The 17,726-nt window shown below is 41.5% G+C and overlaps 1 protein-coding gene across 1 annotated transcript in view; it reads left to right on the forward strand.

The window, feature by feature from the left end:
• Nucleotides 1-2,914: 2,914 nt before the first annotated feature.
• Nurf-38 (Inorganic pyrophosphatase Nurf-38) overlaps nucleotides 2,915-17,726 on the forward strand; it is a 28,297-nt gene continuing 13,485 nt past the window's right edge. Inside the window, exon 1 of the mRNA XM_070090709.1 lies at nucleotides 2,915-3,115. Coding sequence (XP_069946810.1) covers nucleotides 2,932-3,115 — 184 coding nt within the window. The 5' untranslated portion in view covers nucleotides 2,915-2,931. The remainder of the gene's footprint in view (nucleotides 3,116-17,726) is intronic.

Raw genomic sequence — 17,726 nt, forward strand, 5'->3', positions numbered from 1 at the left:
AGAACCATTGTTGCGGTCTTTGAAAGTGAGATTCTCTTATATTATCACTCGCAGGTCCTTCATAATAGTTTTTCGCTGTATTGTGTGGTTGGAATTTGCTTTATACTCCGATCCAGTTTTTATTTCCTCGAGTTTTCCATAGCGGAGTAATTGAAATTTATCTTCAATGAACTTCATATTGTTTTCTTGAGCCCATTTAAAGACTTTTCCTTATAAAAGGAATGACAGGAAAAATGAATAGCAGGATCTATAACTTCCTAACAAATAGAACACAAAGTAATAAACAGAGTAAAGTCAGGAGCGGCTAAAGTGCAAAGCTTTGTTCCACTGGCTCCCATCCTTTTCCTCATCCTCATGACTGACATAGAGATGCAAGTCATGTCACCGTGTCCTTCTTTGTTGTTGACACCAGAATTTGTATGACAGTGTCATCCATTGAGGACACTGCAGATCTCCAAGGGGACATTAATCAAATAAGATTCATCCAACTAGGTATATTTCTATACACCATAGAGGGGTTAGCATGGCCCCACAGTAACTACAAATGCAGGTTTTTACAGAGGAATCCCACACCAGCGTAACTGTGGTGCGCTTTTGGGAGTCATGACAGACAAATCCAACTGTATGACACGAACAACTACTTACCAGACAAAGTGAACCCACCCCAACAGATTAACTACAAATTAAATGATCCGTGAACTCCCACACAGAACCCACAGGATGACCTTGAAACACAAAGTACGGCGTTACATTTACAAGGATTACTTCCCAAGGCTATAGATAGTGGGTTATCTCTCAGGGGATATTGCAGTAGTGATAACACCTGAACCAGTCTACATGCAAAACAGATAAATCCATCACCACTGTCACACCTACGAACACCTGAACCATTTATGTAGTAACATACACTGTATATACACAGTAACATACACTGTATATACACAGTAACATACACTGTATATACACAGTAACATACACTGCATATACACAGTAACATACACTGTATATATACAGAAACACACTGTATATACACAGTAACATACACTGTATATACACAGTAACATACACTGTATATACACAGTAACATACACTGTATGTACACAGTAACATACTGTATATACACAGTAACAAGGCACAGTACTAGCTCCCATCTTGTTCCTCATCCTCATATCCGACATAGACAAGGATGTCAGCCACAGCACCGTGTCTTCCTTTGCAGATGACACCCGAATCTGCATGACAGTGTCTTCCATTGCAGACACTGCAAGGCTCCAGGCGGACATCAACCAAATCTTTCAGTGGGCTGCAGAAAACAATATGAAGTTCAACGATGAGAAATTTCAATTACTCAGATATGGTAAACATGAGGAAATTAAATCTTCATCAGAGTACAAAACAAATTCTGGCCACAAAATAGAGCGAAACACCAACGTCAAAGACCTGGGAGTGATTATGTCGGAGGATCTCACCTTCAAGGACCATAACATTGTATCAATCGCATCTGCTAGAAAAATGACAGGATGGATAATGAGAACCTTCAAAACTAGGGAGGCCAAGCCCATGATGACACTCTTCAGGTCACTTGTTCTATCTAGGCTGGAATATTGCTGCACTCTAACAGCACCTTTCAAGGCAGGTGAAATTGCCGACCTAGAAAATGTACAGAGAACTTTCACGGCGCGCATAACGGAGATAAAACACCTCAATTACTGGGAGCGCTTGAGGTTTCTAAACCTGTATTCCCTGGAACGCAGGAGGGAGAGATACATGATTATATACACCTGGAAAATCCTAGAGGGACTAGTACCGAACTTGCACACGAAAATCACTCACTACGAAAGCAAAAGACTGGGCAGACGATGCACCATCCCCCCAATGAAAAGCAGGGGTGTCACTAGCACGTTAAGAGACCATACAGTAAGTGTCAGGGGCCCGAGACTGTTCAACTGCCTCCCAGCACACATAAGGGGGATTACCAACAGACCCCTGGCAGTCTTCAAGCTGGCACTGGACAAGCACCTAAAGTCAGTTCCTGATCAGCCGGGCTGTGGCTCGTACGTTGGTTTGCGTGCAGCCAGCAGCAACAGCCTGGTTGATCAGGCGCTGATCCACCAGGAGGCCTGGTCACAGACCGGGCCGCGGGGGCATTGACCCCCGAAACTCTCTCCAGGTAAACTCCAGGTAACATACTGTACTGTACCTCTGTATGTGTGCTCAAATTGTAAATAAATAAAATAAAATAAATATACACAGTAACATACACTGTATATACACAGTAACATACACTGTATATGCACAGTAACATACACTGTATATACGCAGTAACATACATTGTATATACACAGCAACATACACTGTATATACACAGTAACATACACTGTATATACACAGTAACATACACTATATACACAGTAACATACACTGTATATACGCAGTAACATACACTGTATATACACAGTAGCATACACTGTATATACACAGTAACATAAACTGTATATACACAGTAACATAAACTGTATATACACAGTAACATACACTGTATATACACAGTAACATACACTATATACACAGTAACATACACTGTATATGCACAGTAACATACAGTGTATATACACAGTAACATACACTGTATATACACAGTAACATACACTGTATATACACAGTAACATACACTATATACACAGTAACATACACTGTATATGCACAGTAACATAGTGTATATACACAGTAACATACACTGTATATACACAGTAACATACACTGTATATACACAGTAACATACACTGTATATACACAGTAATATACACTGTATAATATACACTGTATGTACAGTATACAGTAATATAATAACCAAGAGTTTTAAACACAGCGGGTGGATGAAAGTGTAAGTGTTAAGTGTAGTTAAGGTGGTTGGCAAGAGATGGCAGTACGATGGCCCACGTGTATAAGCAACTCACACGATCCAACCTCCTCGCTTGTCTCACTCAAACATTCGCCATTTCTTCCCCAAAACGCCTCAAAGTCACTCCATACATTCCAAACACCCGGCAGATAATGGCGTACAGTGTCTTTGAGAAAGGTACACTCAATACCCCAGACTACAGGCTCTTCCTCAGTAAGTAACAAGCTTGTGTTGACACCGTGATTTTTACCCCAGCAGGAGTCCTGGTGTGTCTGCAGGAGTGGCAGCAGTGTACAATTATTTTTAAATATTTCGAGGCTGGGGTCTATGAGGGTAATTTGGACGTCATATTACAATAGAATATGTGTGGGTTATTTACTTCCAGTCGTTGAGTGGTATTGTCAGTTGATAATTGGCAGATCTGGCATCAAACTGAATATTTTATATATGCAGCGGGTAGTTCAATTATTTGTATTGGATATTTAAAGTATATTGTGACTGCAGCTTTTATGGAATAATTTTAAGTGGAAAAAGACATTAGCCTGGGAGTAAAAATCGATTTATTAATATGTAAGACATGTCTGGTATTTGAATATTGGAGAAAATTGGATAAAGATACTTGTGTACAGTCCAGAATATTTATTAAAGGCAACGTTTTGTCAAAAGTGGTTTTTTTCAGTCCAATTACAGATAACTAAGTAACGAGTGTATATAATGTATAGTGTTAGGAGTCAGGTGGTAGTAGTACTACAACATCTGGTAAGATGGGTTAACGGTTTGAGAAGCTGTCAGTATCATGTTACACTGATTTCCAAAATGGGCAACATCTTGTTGATCAACAATTTGATATGATTAGTGTGACTACCGGACTTTCGTAAGTTAATTTAGGCACAGGTACGGTGCTCCGTGGCCTGGTGGCAAAAGCTCTCGCTTCATGCGGTGAGGTCCGGGTTCGATTCCCGGCGATGGGGTGGAAACTTCGGGCGTGTCTTTACACTGGTTGTCTATGTTCACCCATCAGTAAAATGGGTACCTGGGTATTAGTCGACTGGTGTGGGTCGCATCCTGGGACAAAACCCCTAATTTGACCGAAATACTCTGCATAACAAGGGGCTGTCCATATAGTAGTATGTCATTGATGTCAGCTATGGTCTGTATACCTTGTACATGTACTTGTAGTAATAAATTGATATTAGTAGTAGTAGTAAAATTATCATACATAGGGTAAATTACCTAGAATAACCCAAAATAGTAACTTCTTTCCATTGGGGCCCTTGTCCATAGTAAATCTTAGTCCCGTTGAAGTTCATAAGGTGTCTTGTCATACTGTTGGACACAGGCATTTTTACGGTCGTCACGGTTTTGCAGACTTGTGCATACAGTCCCAAAGATCTTGTTTCTCCTACATCTTGTCGCATCTCCCACTAGCACGTTAAGACACAACACAATAAGTGTCAGGGGCCCAAGACTGTTCAACTTCCTCCCAGCATACATAAGAGGAATTGCCAATGGACCTCTGGCTGTCTTCAAGAGGTAGCTGGACATACACCTAAAGTCAGTACCTGACCATCCAGGATGTAGCTCGTACGTTGTTGCACGAGGCCAGCAGCAACAGTCTGTGGTTAGGAGGTGGCCTATATATACTCCCTCTCCTTTTCGCTAGTGACTTTGTAAATGGCCCAAGTCGGACCGAAACATCGTAGTAAGCTTCTCTCTCCTAGATAAGCTTGGCCCAAGGCCGCGCTGGGGTAGCAGAAAAACTTGAAACTCGTTATAGGTAAAGTAGACAAGGGTGTCTACTTTACCTCTAACGAGTGCATTGTACTTTCTTACGTACTCTTCTGTGCTTGTAAGGATCCAGTCTCTTCGCCGGCGGCAGCTGGGCTGGCTTCGTACCTCTTATACTATATTGTATGAATCCTGCCTTTGCCCCTTCATTACCCACGTTGTTCCATGTCCTGACCACTCTTATAAGACCAGGTGTATGTGGGTCTGGCTTGGGTATGCCTATACTGGTGTACGGCTTGTTAGCAGCGCACTCGCATCACATACCTAGTGTCCGTAGTTCAATCCCAGGCAAGGGTGGAAATGTTGGGCATGTTTCCTTACCTCTACTGTATTAAGTAGGTACCTGGGTGTTAGTAGACTGGTGTGGGTCGCATTCTGGTGGGTCAAAATTAAAGGACCCCAGTGGAAATAAAGACAGGCCTCGATGAGGCGCTGACTTTCCTGGGTTAATAACCCTCCGGGTTAAAAATCTGAACAAATCTTCCGTAAAAGTATTAAGAGTAGTGTTACAATGTATGACACACCAATCGTAGATTTTAAGGGAGAAGTTAAATATCTAATATTCAGTTTAGGGGCTCGGTTTTTTTTTTATCAGTGTATAATACTGTAGTTCAATGTAGAGGAAACTCCTGAAATTATTCAAGGCTGACGTAAAATATGATGCAGTGATTTTTTGATAAGATGGAATCGGATAGACGAGGCCTGATAAGATAGTCTTGAAGGCTTGGTTCTAGATAAGACCGGCGAACCTGAGCCGGTAACGGTCTGGGGTAGTGGTCCTGGGCTGGAGAGATGAATCTTTTTTAATAATACTAATTTCAAACCAGGCATATACGAATATGTACCAGTAAGAGGACCCCTTGGAAAATAATCCGCAGGATCATGCCTGACTTGGACTGATTCCAGGCTGAGGGACCAGTTACTTCGCACTCATCATTCAACTGTGTCTCTGCATTGGACACTGTCGGAATTAAATCTGTACTCCAATTCCCTGAATTAAGCCTGAATGCCTTCCATCATGTCCCTCACAGGAGCTGTATACTCCCTACGGTTTTAGCGCTCCTCATGATAGCATGCATTGGACTAAAGCCACTGGTTGGCGAAACGTTTCCAGAATAAAGATACCCAAGTGTTGCACAAGTCTTGTTTATGGACATAGTGGTTGGGGTGTGTGGGATGTATCTGCAGCAGTGTGTGGTGTTGCCATCCTGAGTTTCTCGTAGTGTGTCAGCTCACCGGCTCTGTTCCTGCCATTTGATTAAAAATACGATATTTTTTATTTATTAAAAATGCATCGCAAATCAAAATTAATTATATTTTTGTGAAGCCCTTACGTGTAGTGTTTTGTGTTAGCCTTCATTAAAAGATTTTAATATTGGCAAATCGTATATTTGATTACTGCAATAAATGGTGTTGAGACCTAATTTAAAGGAGTAATATTTACAAGCTAGAAAATACTGTAGTGTGATGACAGGTATAGTGCTACCACCATACTGAACCTAAATTATTTGGTATACATTTCTTAACGGGTTTAACGCCGTTTTTAAATATAATTTCCTCTGAATTTTTAAGCCATTAGTACATTCTTGTTCGATAAATATTTTTTTTTAGGAACAAATAGGTCGTCGATTAAGAAAGTAGGAGCATCAGCCATGACTGATTAAAGGTGAGAGTAGTGACAACTTGCCGACTACTGGATAAAACTTGTGTAACAGGTTTTATCCAATTGGTAGTTAATGTAACTTATGATGATATTGACCTGTTGAGTTTATATTCGTAGCTTCTATTGTGTATTAATTTTGTTTTTATTGTGCGTGTATTGTCTATTTTCGTCATGAATGCCGAATAACCATCGTCAAAGTGCTCATAAGATATTACTCTTATTATCTCAAGTCAGCCACCTTGAAATATTTCTTTTAGGTGCAAGATACTGCTCGTGCCTTATTTATCGGGGAGTCAGTATTATATACGTAACTTTTGACTGGGAACACATCTTGCCCATGGTTATCTGTTGACGAATGAACCGGTTTTTCGTTGTTTGCTCATCCTACATCATTACCAGAATATTTTTGTAATCGCAGAGCTGCACGCCGGGATCTGTGAACATTAAGGTCCCAAGTTTAACATTGCTAGTTAAATGAAATGGTAATATTTCAACCTCTTTTGAAATTTTTAATTGTGGATTCTTGTTAATTATTATTTTGAGGCTACACTTCACTCGAGGCACACCAGAATGTGATACATAACTGTGCTGATACATGTATAATGATACACGTGTATCACTACGTCAGACTATGGGCTGGCTCAGAGGAATATTATGTTAGGACACAAGTGCAACTAATGCCACATATTGTCGGTAATTCTACCAGCATTGTTACAGAGGAATTATGTATTGGTTTAGTATTAATGTGGCCGTAATTTCTTCCCTTCCAGAGCAACGCCTCTACCTGTAGTCTACAGCAGACACTGCAAAGTTCAAAGGATTATACTCAATGTATCTTTTCATTCCAGTTTAGTAATATTTGAAATTGTTGTAGGTGACTGTTCATAGTACAGATTTCCCTGAAATTCTGTAAGCGATTCTCGTACATTGTCGATATTTTTTTTATATAATTTAAAAAAAATAGTAATGGAACACTTAGCGTGGGACAAACCGGCTTACCGGAACCACCGGTTAATTCTTTGAAATGAGGTCCATTAAAAGATTCCCATAATCGATAACGGTCAAGTTCTGAGTTATGACACAGGTGGCGGGCCTAGCGCACGCAACTACATGGAAGGTAATAGGGCCCTCTATCTTAGATGATCCTATCTCTTAGCACGCATCACACTTCCAGGATTCTTACGTTATCAACTTCACCATTTTCTTTTAGATTAGGTTAATTTAATTTTAATTGCATATATCAAATACAGATGCTTGAATTCCGATGTGTGGCTCTTGATCAGAGGAATAGGAGGTTCCATAACATTTCTTAATTGTATACCTTTGAAGAGTTTAGAGAATTTCTCTACTGAGCCCGGCCATGGGCCAGGCTCGTCTGGTGCTTGCCTGGTCAACCACGTTGTTGCTACTGGAGGCCCGTATTACCTCCTGTTTCCCCCGATGCTGTATAAATAACCCTTGCAGGATCAGTTCTACCTACTTAATATACAAGTAGGCGTGCTATTTACAGAATTTAAGAAAATAACCACGGAAAACCACTTTATGGGAACTAAATTTAAATGCTTGTAGCCATGAAAATTTGTCAAGGGGATTTTAACTTGTTGCTGTGTTCTGACCTGACAGGTATGTTGTAGGGTTGTAGGAGACTAACCCACTACAGATGACAGCACTTGGCCTATTATCATCAGCGCGAAATACAAAACCAGAGAGCGGTTAAAGGTATATCTTGCTTACATTTAACTATTTTGTTTTTTTCATTATACCTGTAGTTTCTCTTAACGTAGGAAGCCTTCCTTAAGACCGGGTTGCGGAGGCGATGATGCTGAGAACCAACAATATGCACTATGGCTGCAGAATGTGCATAGTACCTTTCTAGATGTGTGGGGTGCTGTGTTGGGTGACTGGCACTGGTCCTGGGGGCCCCATCCAGGGGGTGCTATGTTGGGTGACTGGTCCTGGGGGCCCCATCCAGGGTACTGTCCATCCTCATTGAAGGGCACAGTCCACCACACCTTAGTAAAAGTAGGTATGTGTGTCCGCAGACTGCGGTGCCGAACGTCCGGAAAAAAAATGATACGCAAATACTTCAGTCCCGCTGGAAGCCATACTGCGCAAAAAGAAAAAAATGCGTAAATGAGTTCCAGACATCTAGAAGATTGGTAGTGAGTAAAAGTTATCCATGCGGCGTACATAGTCACATGTGTGCGTAGGAAATGTTAAGTGCTGCTTCAAGTGTACAGGACACCTGTTCTAACACCTGAATACACGAGTCCTGACAAGGAATGTTGATATGAAAAAAATGTCTCCAGAGGTTTCAGTTATATTTTAACTACATATTTGTTGAAATAAGATCACAGTAAACAGGTGATATTACAGTATGCAAAACAACCACTGAAAAAATAGTGAAGTTTTATTAAAATGAAAAATTTTTTCCCAGTGGTTTTGTATATTTTCAATGAATTGTTAGGGCTGTAACAGTTTCCAGAAAGTATATGAAAGGTCTAGTACCACCTTGTCCGTTTTTTTTTTTTACTTCAGTCTTGATACTTTTCCCACCCTTTTCTAGGTAACTTTTTATTCATCCGTGAAAGTGGGGAAACTGACCTAGAAAAATTAGTGGTTGGTCAATCTCCATTCCGGGGCACAAGGAAGTGGAGTTGTGGTCCCCCAGGGACATGTCGGGTTTCAAGATAAAGAATAGGCAGAGGCAACAGCTACAGTATAGCGAGGAAAACTTGATAATGGACCAAGTCTGATCGAAATAGTAAAAAAATCCTCTCCATTTGTTTGAATTTTCAGCTACGGGTTAGGTAATTTTGTAGCGCAATCTAGTTTATTTGCCCTGGTGACTGTGGGCAGGGTTATTTAACAAGGATAGTGGTGGTTTTGATGTGCTATATGGGAAAGGACAAAGTTGTATAATGTGTCTTTTTGTCTTTCCCCACAAAAACTGTCACTGACAAGATTCTCTACAAATCGAGGATAAGGTACGCTCCTCGCCCACGGACACATGCATGCCGGTAATCTCTCTTCCCTCTACATCTGCGGCGTGTAGCTTAAGTTACTTTTATAATTTTTCAGTAACAGTAGAGACTTCTGTGGAATTTTAATTAACTAATATATGAAAGTATTTTAAATGAATAGCAAAGTTTTTAGTCCATGATTGTGTTTACGATTTGGTTCTCGCTTTCCCCATTTCCCCACAAAAGAGCAGCACAATAATTAGCAATGACATACCATTGTCGCTCTTGTCAATCTGGAAAAATTTAAGTGACGCAAATATCCTAGAATTGAAATGACTCAAATGGCTAAAGAATCGTGTTGTAAATCTTGCAAGCCAGCCAAGAAGGTAACATTACATCGCATCTCATCTGCACGACACCAGAGGTTGCAAAACTAAGAACCACAAAGAACACAAAGGCACAATACCGTGACTGGAACAATACAAAAAATTACCCGCACATATGAGAAAGAAGCTTATGACTACGTTTCAAATAGCTGTACTATTTACGTTTCTGTAAGTAGAGTAGCTGTTTGTTGACGGACAATTTTTTCGGCGTTCGATAACCTGGTTCCTACTAGTCTCTTATAAAACCATTATGTCGCTGGTTCAATTGGCGAGGCTGAAGTGTTATTTTGCCACCAACATAAATACCCAGGATCGCCTTCCTCTTCTAGTGATTCAACGTAGCGTAGTCTCACGATTATTGGTTACGCTCTAATTCTCGCCTGATTACTCTTGTATTTGTGAAGTGCTGAAAGAGTGGATCATTCAGCGCTAGTGATGGAGGATCGAATCTCCGTCCGCCGATCTTTGACCAATTCAGTCACCTTGATATTTAAAGATTTATTGCACGAGCTTCCAGGTTCTTTCCTGTTAGGCGGCTTCTGTGTCTGTAACTTTTACTTGACAAAGGTGGCGCCGGGTTTAGGCATAAGGTAAGTAAGCTACAGCGGTGAGGGAGGCCCCCGCCTCTAATATTTTATCCTTGTGGAAGGCAGTTACTGGAAATATTATAGTATGGAACCTCTTAAACTACACAGCTAAAGGCCTCAACATATTACAATGCTGCCCAGGACGGAGGGTGTACTGCTCCAGGCATAAGTGCTGTTACAAGGTTTTAAACACTAGGTGTCACTTCCTTGCTAGGACGTTTTAATATATTTACTTCATATATGAGAGGTAGTTTTAGGCCATCAAATACAGTTGCTGAGGACCTACACAAGTCATAATTTCCTGATTTTTTACTGGAAACCGCAGGAATCTGCATCAGCACCAATTTGCCATGAAGAGTTGAATAACCCAGACGGGTTTAGCATTTTGTGAGTACTAACATGCACCGGTCTGCCCTAAGTAGTGGAAACTCAGGTGGCAAATAGACTCGCGTCTGAGGCGTTGATTACTGTTGCAGTTTGTGAATTTCATGATATTCAGATGGTATATTACTGTTTTCTGAGGATCATTTTAGGTGCGGCCGAAGCCGCCATTCCTATAGACAGCTGGTGATCAGTCATCAGTTCTCATGTGACACTGAAACTTGGATTAAAAATCATTTAAATTCTTTGATACATCCCATGATTTATCAGATATTGAGAATTGTTTAAGGCAGCAACAATGACTACCTGCGTGAGGCGTGGAGGGTTAAAACTAGATTCTCGCTATTAAGCTCCTGGAGAGCGAAACGTTGCCACAATAAAATGTCACTTAGTTGCACTTGTGTCCTTTTACTTTACAATAAAATAAATACACAAATAGCCCTCACATAGAAAAACTCTGACCACGTTACGATCCGACTGGGATCATTAACCAGTCACATTAACACAAAGGTAAGGGAGCCAGTATATGTGAGAGGAGGGCAGGGACGGGACAGCCAGTATATGCGAGAGGGCGGGGACGGGACAGAGCCAGTATATGTAAGAGGGCAGGGACGGGACGGGATGGGACGGGACAGAGGAAGCAGGAACTGTCAAAGTTTTTCTCTTGTGTGCGTTATCTACCAGACCGCAGTACACCGTAGAATATATGCATCGGCTGGGAATATATTCTACGGTTATTTGTGTATTGTTCCAGTTACGGTATTGTGCCTTTGTTCTTTCAGGAATAAGATAGGAAGTTAACCGGAAAATAGTGAGACGCGTCTTCCTCTTCATCTTGTCAGACACTGCAACACATGGCATCTTGGTACAGAAAACACCTTGGACAACCTTTTCAAGTGAGAAGTGTTGGATCTGAGAGGGACATGACCTCTCAGTGGCTACATTCTCACTACTACTACTACTACTACTACTACTACTACTACTACTACTCTGCACCTCTCCTTCCGACAGTATTTAAGTCTCCGCACTGTCGCTTGATCTTCAGATAGTTCCTGACTATGGAACTGAACTTCTCCAGGCTGAGGGACTGACAACCTCAAATTCTACGACTTTAAGGGTGATGGACTGATTACATCGTCTTCACATCTCTACTGTTCCTGCCTACTTTCTGTATTCCACTGAAGAAGCCTACTGTGTAGGCGAAACGTTTCGGAATAAAGTTGTCTGTTGCATGTGTGTCTAACCTAACAAACAAGATAATGGAGTTATCACAGCAAGCTGTTTTTCCAGTCTTACGGCAACATGGTGGCGAGTTTGCCTCGTTGATGTCATAACTAGTCTTTGTTGGCACACGAGCTGACCTTAACGTTTGTTGATGTCTAAAGTTTAAACTCTAGTAGGCGGCTTGATTGGAGAGCTTTTGCATTTACGATTTGACCCGCTATACCAGGCGAAATCGTAGGCTATATAGCAAGATGGTTGCTGCTCCTTGTTAAGAGAAAGTACTGCTGACGCTGGCATTAGTTATGATCACCTGCTCATTGGAGTGAACATTTAGTGGTAAATTCATTAATCTTACGGCTGAGGCGCGGCAGTAATTGGTGTGAAATACTGGACACTGGCGGTGGTGGCGGGTGTCGGCCATATTTTAACTGGTTCGTTTAGTCTTTGGTTCTGGCGAGGTGGAGCTGGAATGCTTGCTCTAGTAATAAAATTAAAGATTTATTAAGAAATATAAAAGAGGAACGTCTTCTAAATTCCATAAAGGAAAAAATCGACTGAAAATAGTATTATGTTATTAGTAGTATTAACATGTATTAATAAAGCCAGGTAACTGCTGAAATGTGGAGATTTGCAAAGTGAAATTTGATCCTTTTGTTTGGAAACAAATTCTTGTGACACTGCTTATTTAGCAAACCAGAATGAGACGAAATAATTAACCCAGGAGAAAGCCAATGTGGCTTATTGTCACTTGGGAAACTTTGGTCCTCTTCGCTTGGATGCTACCGAGTTTGCTAGCATGTGTGAAGGTTTTGATTCCAAGTGGGACCACAACATCGTCCTATGCTTCTCTCTGTGCGGGTTATTTGTGTATTCGTAAAGTTATTGTGCCTTTGCGTTCTTTATTGATTCTTGTGTGAACAAGGGCAGCATATGTAGACCTCTAATCAGTATATTTTGACTATCTGGATAAAACCCAAAACTCTGAGTTGAGAGCAATAGACTGGAACTCTACTGCAATAATTTAAAGATGAAGCAGTAAGGTGTTCACTCGCCATAATCACCTGAAGTGATGGAAAGGTTAACTTGAAACAGCAACACCTGGGTTATGTCTTGGAGATATTAACCCCTGCATCATAATATTTCCCCTAACCAAAGGCAAAGATTAACACTAACAAGTCGATGACTAAGACATGTGCATCACTTGAATCTCTGTTTCGTAGACTTTCCGCGAACCAGTAACTCTCCAGTACAGAGAATAATACTGGATACTCTGAAAGATGTATGGTTTGAGGCGTTCACTTCATCAGTCTTGAATCTCTTCAAACACATACAAGCGTTATACATGTCTTGTCTTGAATGTTAGCCAAATTGTTCATGTAAATACGGAAGAGTGAACAGGTGAAGCTGCTTCCCTGGTGTCATGGTGTATGTCAGTGTGGTGGTGTTGAATTAACGGCTCCTCTTGTGCTGGACGCTGCTCCATCCTGGATCTGGGGCATCACAGCTTCACTTCAAACAAAACTGTGAAAAGTCGGAGAAATTTGAGTGGAGAGGCCGCAGGAAGGGCGTCACTGGGCCAGCGTACCCGGTCGTGATGGGTCAGTCACCTCGTCAGGTATCCAGGTCAGAGCTGCTAGCAGTATCGCTACCACCACCTCCCTCATCTCGACCCTCCAACTCCACCTACCTCCCCCACCTTCCCCGACGCCGGGTAGGCTGATAAATTTCATTACTCGATATGCAAAACCTATCCTGTATGATGGAATATAACGTGAAAACGGCTTTCTTTATTCCTGCTATGTAACTATCATAGTACGATGACAGCACACTGCTGATATACCTAATTATATTTGATAAAGGGTCGTTGAACTGTCGTTGTATTTGAGCAGATTTCATACCCTAATACTCGCCTAAGTATCAACATAGTTATAATCATTAAGCCTCTGCCTAAGTATCAAACATAGTAGGACATAATAATCGACACATACGTCTACTACAATAAAGATATAAATGTGGGGTATTTTATAGAGGGGTAAGCCAGCGGAAGGCCTCGGTCAGATGACCAAAAGCTTCACTGGCGGGTCGTCATATCACCAAGCCCCGTTTGTTTTCTTTCCTGACAAACCTTTCCTAACCTAATCTCTGCATAAAATTTTCCCGTTCGGCAAAAATTTACTGTAATTAACCAGTAACTTCGAACAATTATGCACATGGTTAGTCTCTTGTAAGCTTTAAGTTTGTATTTCTTATCCTCTGAGTTTTATGTACCATGACTGGTGTAATTGGGCCATTAGCATGTTATTTATTTGTGAGGCAGACAGTTTTAAAATGTATGACTACTCTTAAATCTTTTATTCATGCAAGCGTCCTTCTATCCTGTGTCAGTTAAAAAAAGTTTTGCAATACGTGATTTTGTTAACCGATGCTAGTTAGTTTGGTTTAATGCAATAGTGTTTTATTCATGCTGGTAGTGTTTTGCTTGCTAGGTTTACCTTGGATGCTGTATTTGTCCAGAGCGGTAAATGATCACCCGGGTCATAGTGGTCTGCAAATTTCAACGCTACCTTCAGGGTGTTTCCCCAAGTTTGTTTAATCATGTGAATAGAAAAAACCTCGGCAGGACTTCTGGCTCATGCTAGGCAGACCCCACACTCTCTCCATTCTCCAGGCTGTGCATGTACCTTATGGGTTTAATTCTTTTTCATGAATATAATTAATTAGGACCTCGCGGGTGGAAACCTTTTGTCTACTTGGGAGCTGCCTCTGGATCTCCGCTGGGTCTGTCTTAACTCCCAGATCCGGCACATTCCAGGTAAACCAGCTTATGCTGTAGTTTTTACCATGGGGAATGGAGTTTCCTGCCTCGAACACCCAAGGCTTTTTCTGCCCGGATTCAGGCTGTTCTACAGGATGGGTATTGTCCAGGAAGTTGGTTTTCCCCATTCCCCTTACTGGACGTTCCCCAAGGTATATTTTTGTAGGTGATGACCTTTTAAGAGCCTGGCTCCGGTAAAACCTTGACACATTACGTACCTGCATCACAGGTCACTCTTCAGAGAAGGTAGTTACATACTCCCGGAAGAGCTCTCCTATGATTTTTTATAGTAATTGCTGAAGGCTCGTATTGGGACCCTTTACCAAGTGTTCTTTGCCTTCGTTAATCTATACTACCCCCTTTTTTCCCCCCCTATTTTGAGCTTCGTCTGGCGTAAAGTAATCTTGGACGGGTTGTCTAGCAGTTATAGATCGTTCTGTTAAAAGCCACGCGGTAAAACTTGTGAACTAAGGTTACCTGACCTTCAACCATCAACAGGTATTGTGGACGGAAGGAGTGAAGATGAGCTTTTAAGGGAGCAACACTTCTCCTCAGATGCGTGGCTGATCAGGCAGTCTCCAGGGATGCCGGCCAAATTTAGAATATAGGTCAATTACAAAGTCAATAATTCAGGGAAAGTAGGTAGGTCATTTGGTGGCTGAAAGCAGCACTGGTGACTTTCACGCGCAAATGTTTTCTCCTGCAGATAAACAAGATACCGTCACCACAGAGAAACCAGACAGGTCGCTCTAGGTCAAGTTAATGCAAGTTTTTTGTGAGTGTTAAGGTGTGGCGCGAGTGTAGTAGTTTCCAGGTAATTGTAAGGCGGTGACAGTGGTACTGTAGTACCACTGTCACTTTTAATAGAGGCCGGCGAGTTGGTTGTCTGGTATTGTAGAGATGACTTATCGAATGTGTAAATTTGCCAGTATAATAAACAACTGGATTCAGGAGTTAGTAAAATAGTCGAGCAGTTTAAAGAGGGGAAGACTGTTTTCAGTGTAACCTATGAGATGAGTAGCTGCAGTCATCAGTTGTACGCCTTTTATGAAAATAGGTTATTATATAGCAAAGGAAAAGGATCTGGAAGGGGTGGGAGTTTAACATATCAAATATTACTGGATGTACACATCAATCGTAAAATTTGCGTGGCATATGCAAGACCAGCAAAACTAAAAAGCATCCAGGAACTTGAAGAATATTTTACTATTTTATGCAGTTGGAGCTCCCCTCTTAAGTAAATTCAGAAACTCGTAGGACACAAAAGTTTGCAACCCGGCAAATCCCACAACCGTGAGGACTGCGCTATGGAAGAGGCTGATGAAATGTAATCAGACTACCTCGACGGGCATGACTAATAAATAAAATTACAGCCTACCTAATCTTTGTGTTATCTTTATAGCGGGCTCAGTGGGCCTTAAAGATGAATGTTATAATATAAGGTTTGACAGGACGTGGGTGTTAGGAAACAAATGAGCAGAGAGTGCAAACAAGCCCAAGAGACGAGATAATTCCTTTGTAAATGTAAAGCATCAGGAAGGGCCATAGGCCCTTGAAAAGGAGACAAAACCAAAGAATGCACAGCATCACACCTGCTAAGAGCAGAGGCGGAGATCAGAGCTAGTGTTCAATACCTACACGCTCAGTTGAAGTAGATAATAGGAAAATTGTATTGCAATCATTTGATACTTCAAGAATACAGAGTACAAAAGTATAGCTCTGTAACAATGCTTCCAACCTTTCCAGTATGAGGGCTCCTGTTTTTACTTTTAAATTTCACGGATCCTCGCATGATGGTTACTTTAGTGTGTGTATTATAACATGTTCGTATTTAAGGCCCACTGAGCCCGCTATAAAGATAACAGATATAAAGATTAGGCAAGCTGTAATTTTTCCTAGGGTAGGGCGGCTTGTGGCCTGGTAGGCAAAGCTCTCACTTTACACGCTGAGGGATCTGGGTACGATTCCCGGCACGGGCGGAAACATTGGACGTGTTTTCTTACACCTGTTGTTCATGTTCACCTATCAGTAAAATGGGTACCTGGGTGTTAGTCGGCTGGTGTGGGTCGCATCCTGGGACAAAACTTACCTAATTTGCCCAAAATGCTCTGCATAACAAAGGACTTTCTGTATAGTAGTATGTCATTGATGTCGGCTAGGTCTGTATACCTTGTACATGTACTTGTAGTAAATAGATATTATTAATGGAGGAAAAAAGCTCTTGCATGAGGAGAAATACTTAGTGCGAAGCTTCCTCAGACGCTCTGGAATAATAACGGCCTCTCAAGAGCCCACAACCCACACGATGGGCACCACTTCTCTTGAGCACTGTCACTTCAAATAGGTAACCCTATCGATATCAGCTCTTGCGCGTTAACGATGTCTTGTGCCCAGCCCAGGGCAGGCGAGGTCAACGCTCTAAACCAGTTCACATTTTAACCTTGTCCAGGGCAGGCTAGGCGAGGTCAGCGCTCTAAACCTGTTCCCCGTTCAACCTTGTCTCAAAATCTTGCCCACGTAACTTTTTTCTTTGTCTTGTCTAGTTTTCTTTTCTTCCAGTCTTCTCCTGTATCCTCCCATTTTCATCTTTTTCAACTAAAATTAAATATCTTTCGCTTCTACCCATTTCCCGAAACTGGTCATCCCTTTTCCCTTCCCCAAAGTGTCACTCCAGTGCTCTCATTTCCAGGAATCTGAGGTGTAGCTTTTGATATGGAACTGATGTTGTAATATGTTACTTTGCAAAGTTCCTGATAATATGTTGGTATCCATTCTGCTGGCACCAGCCTGGCCGGAGACCAGACTGCGGGGGCGGTGACCTTCCCAAAACAGACCACAGGTGAAATGAAGCTGAGGTTGACCGACTCGTGATCTGTGGCATGAAGTGATTTGTGGACTGAATTATGTATTGATTCGAAGAGGGTTTTTTGTTGTACAATGAATTGCGGGACTTCAAAAAAAAAAAAAATCTTAATTACTCTGAAAGGTTGAATATCCCTTCCATCATCCAACTCCAC

The sequence above is a fragment of the Cherax quadricarinatus genome, chromosome 32, assembly GCF_038502225.1.
Source record: "Cherax quadricarinatus isolate ZL_2023a chromosome 32, ASM3850222v1, whole genome shotgun sequence".
NCBI lineage: Eukaryota > Metazoa > Arthropoda > Malacostraca > Decapoda > Parastacidae > Cherax > Cherax quadricarinatus.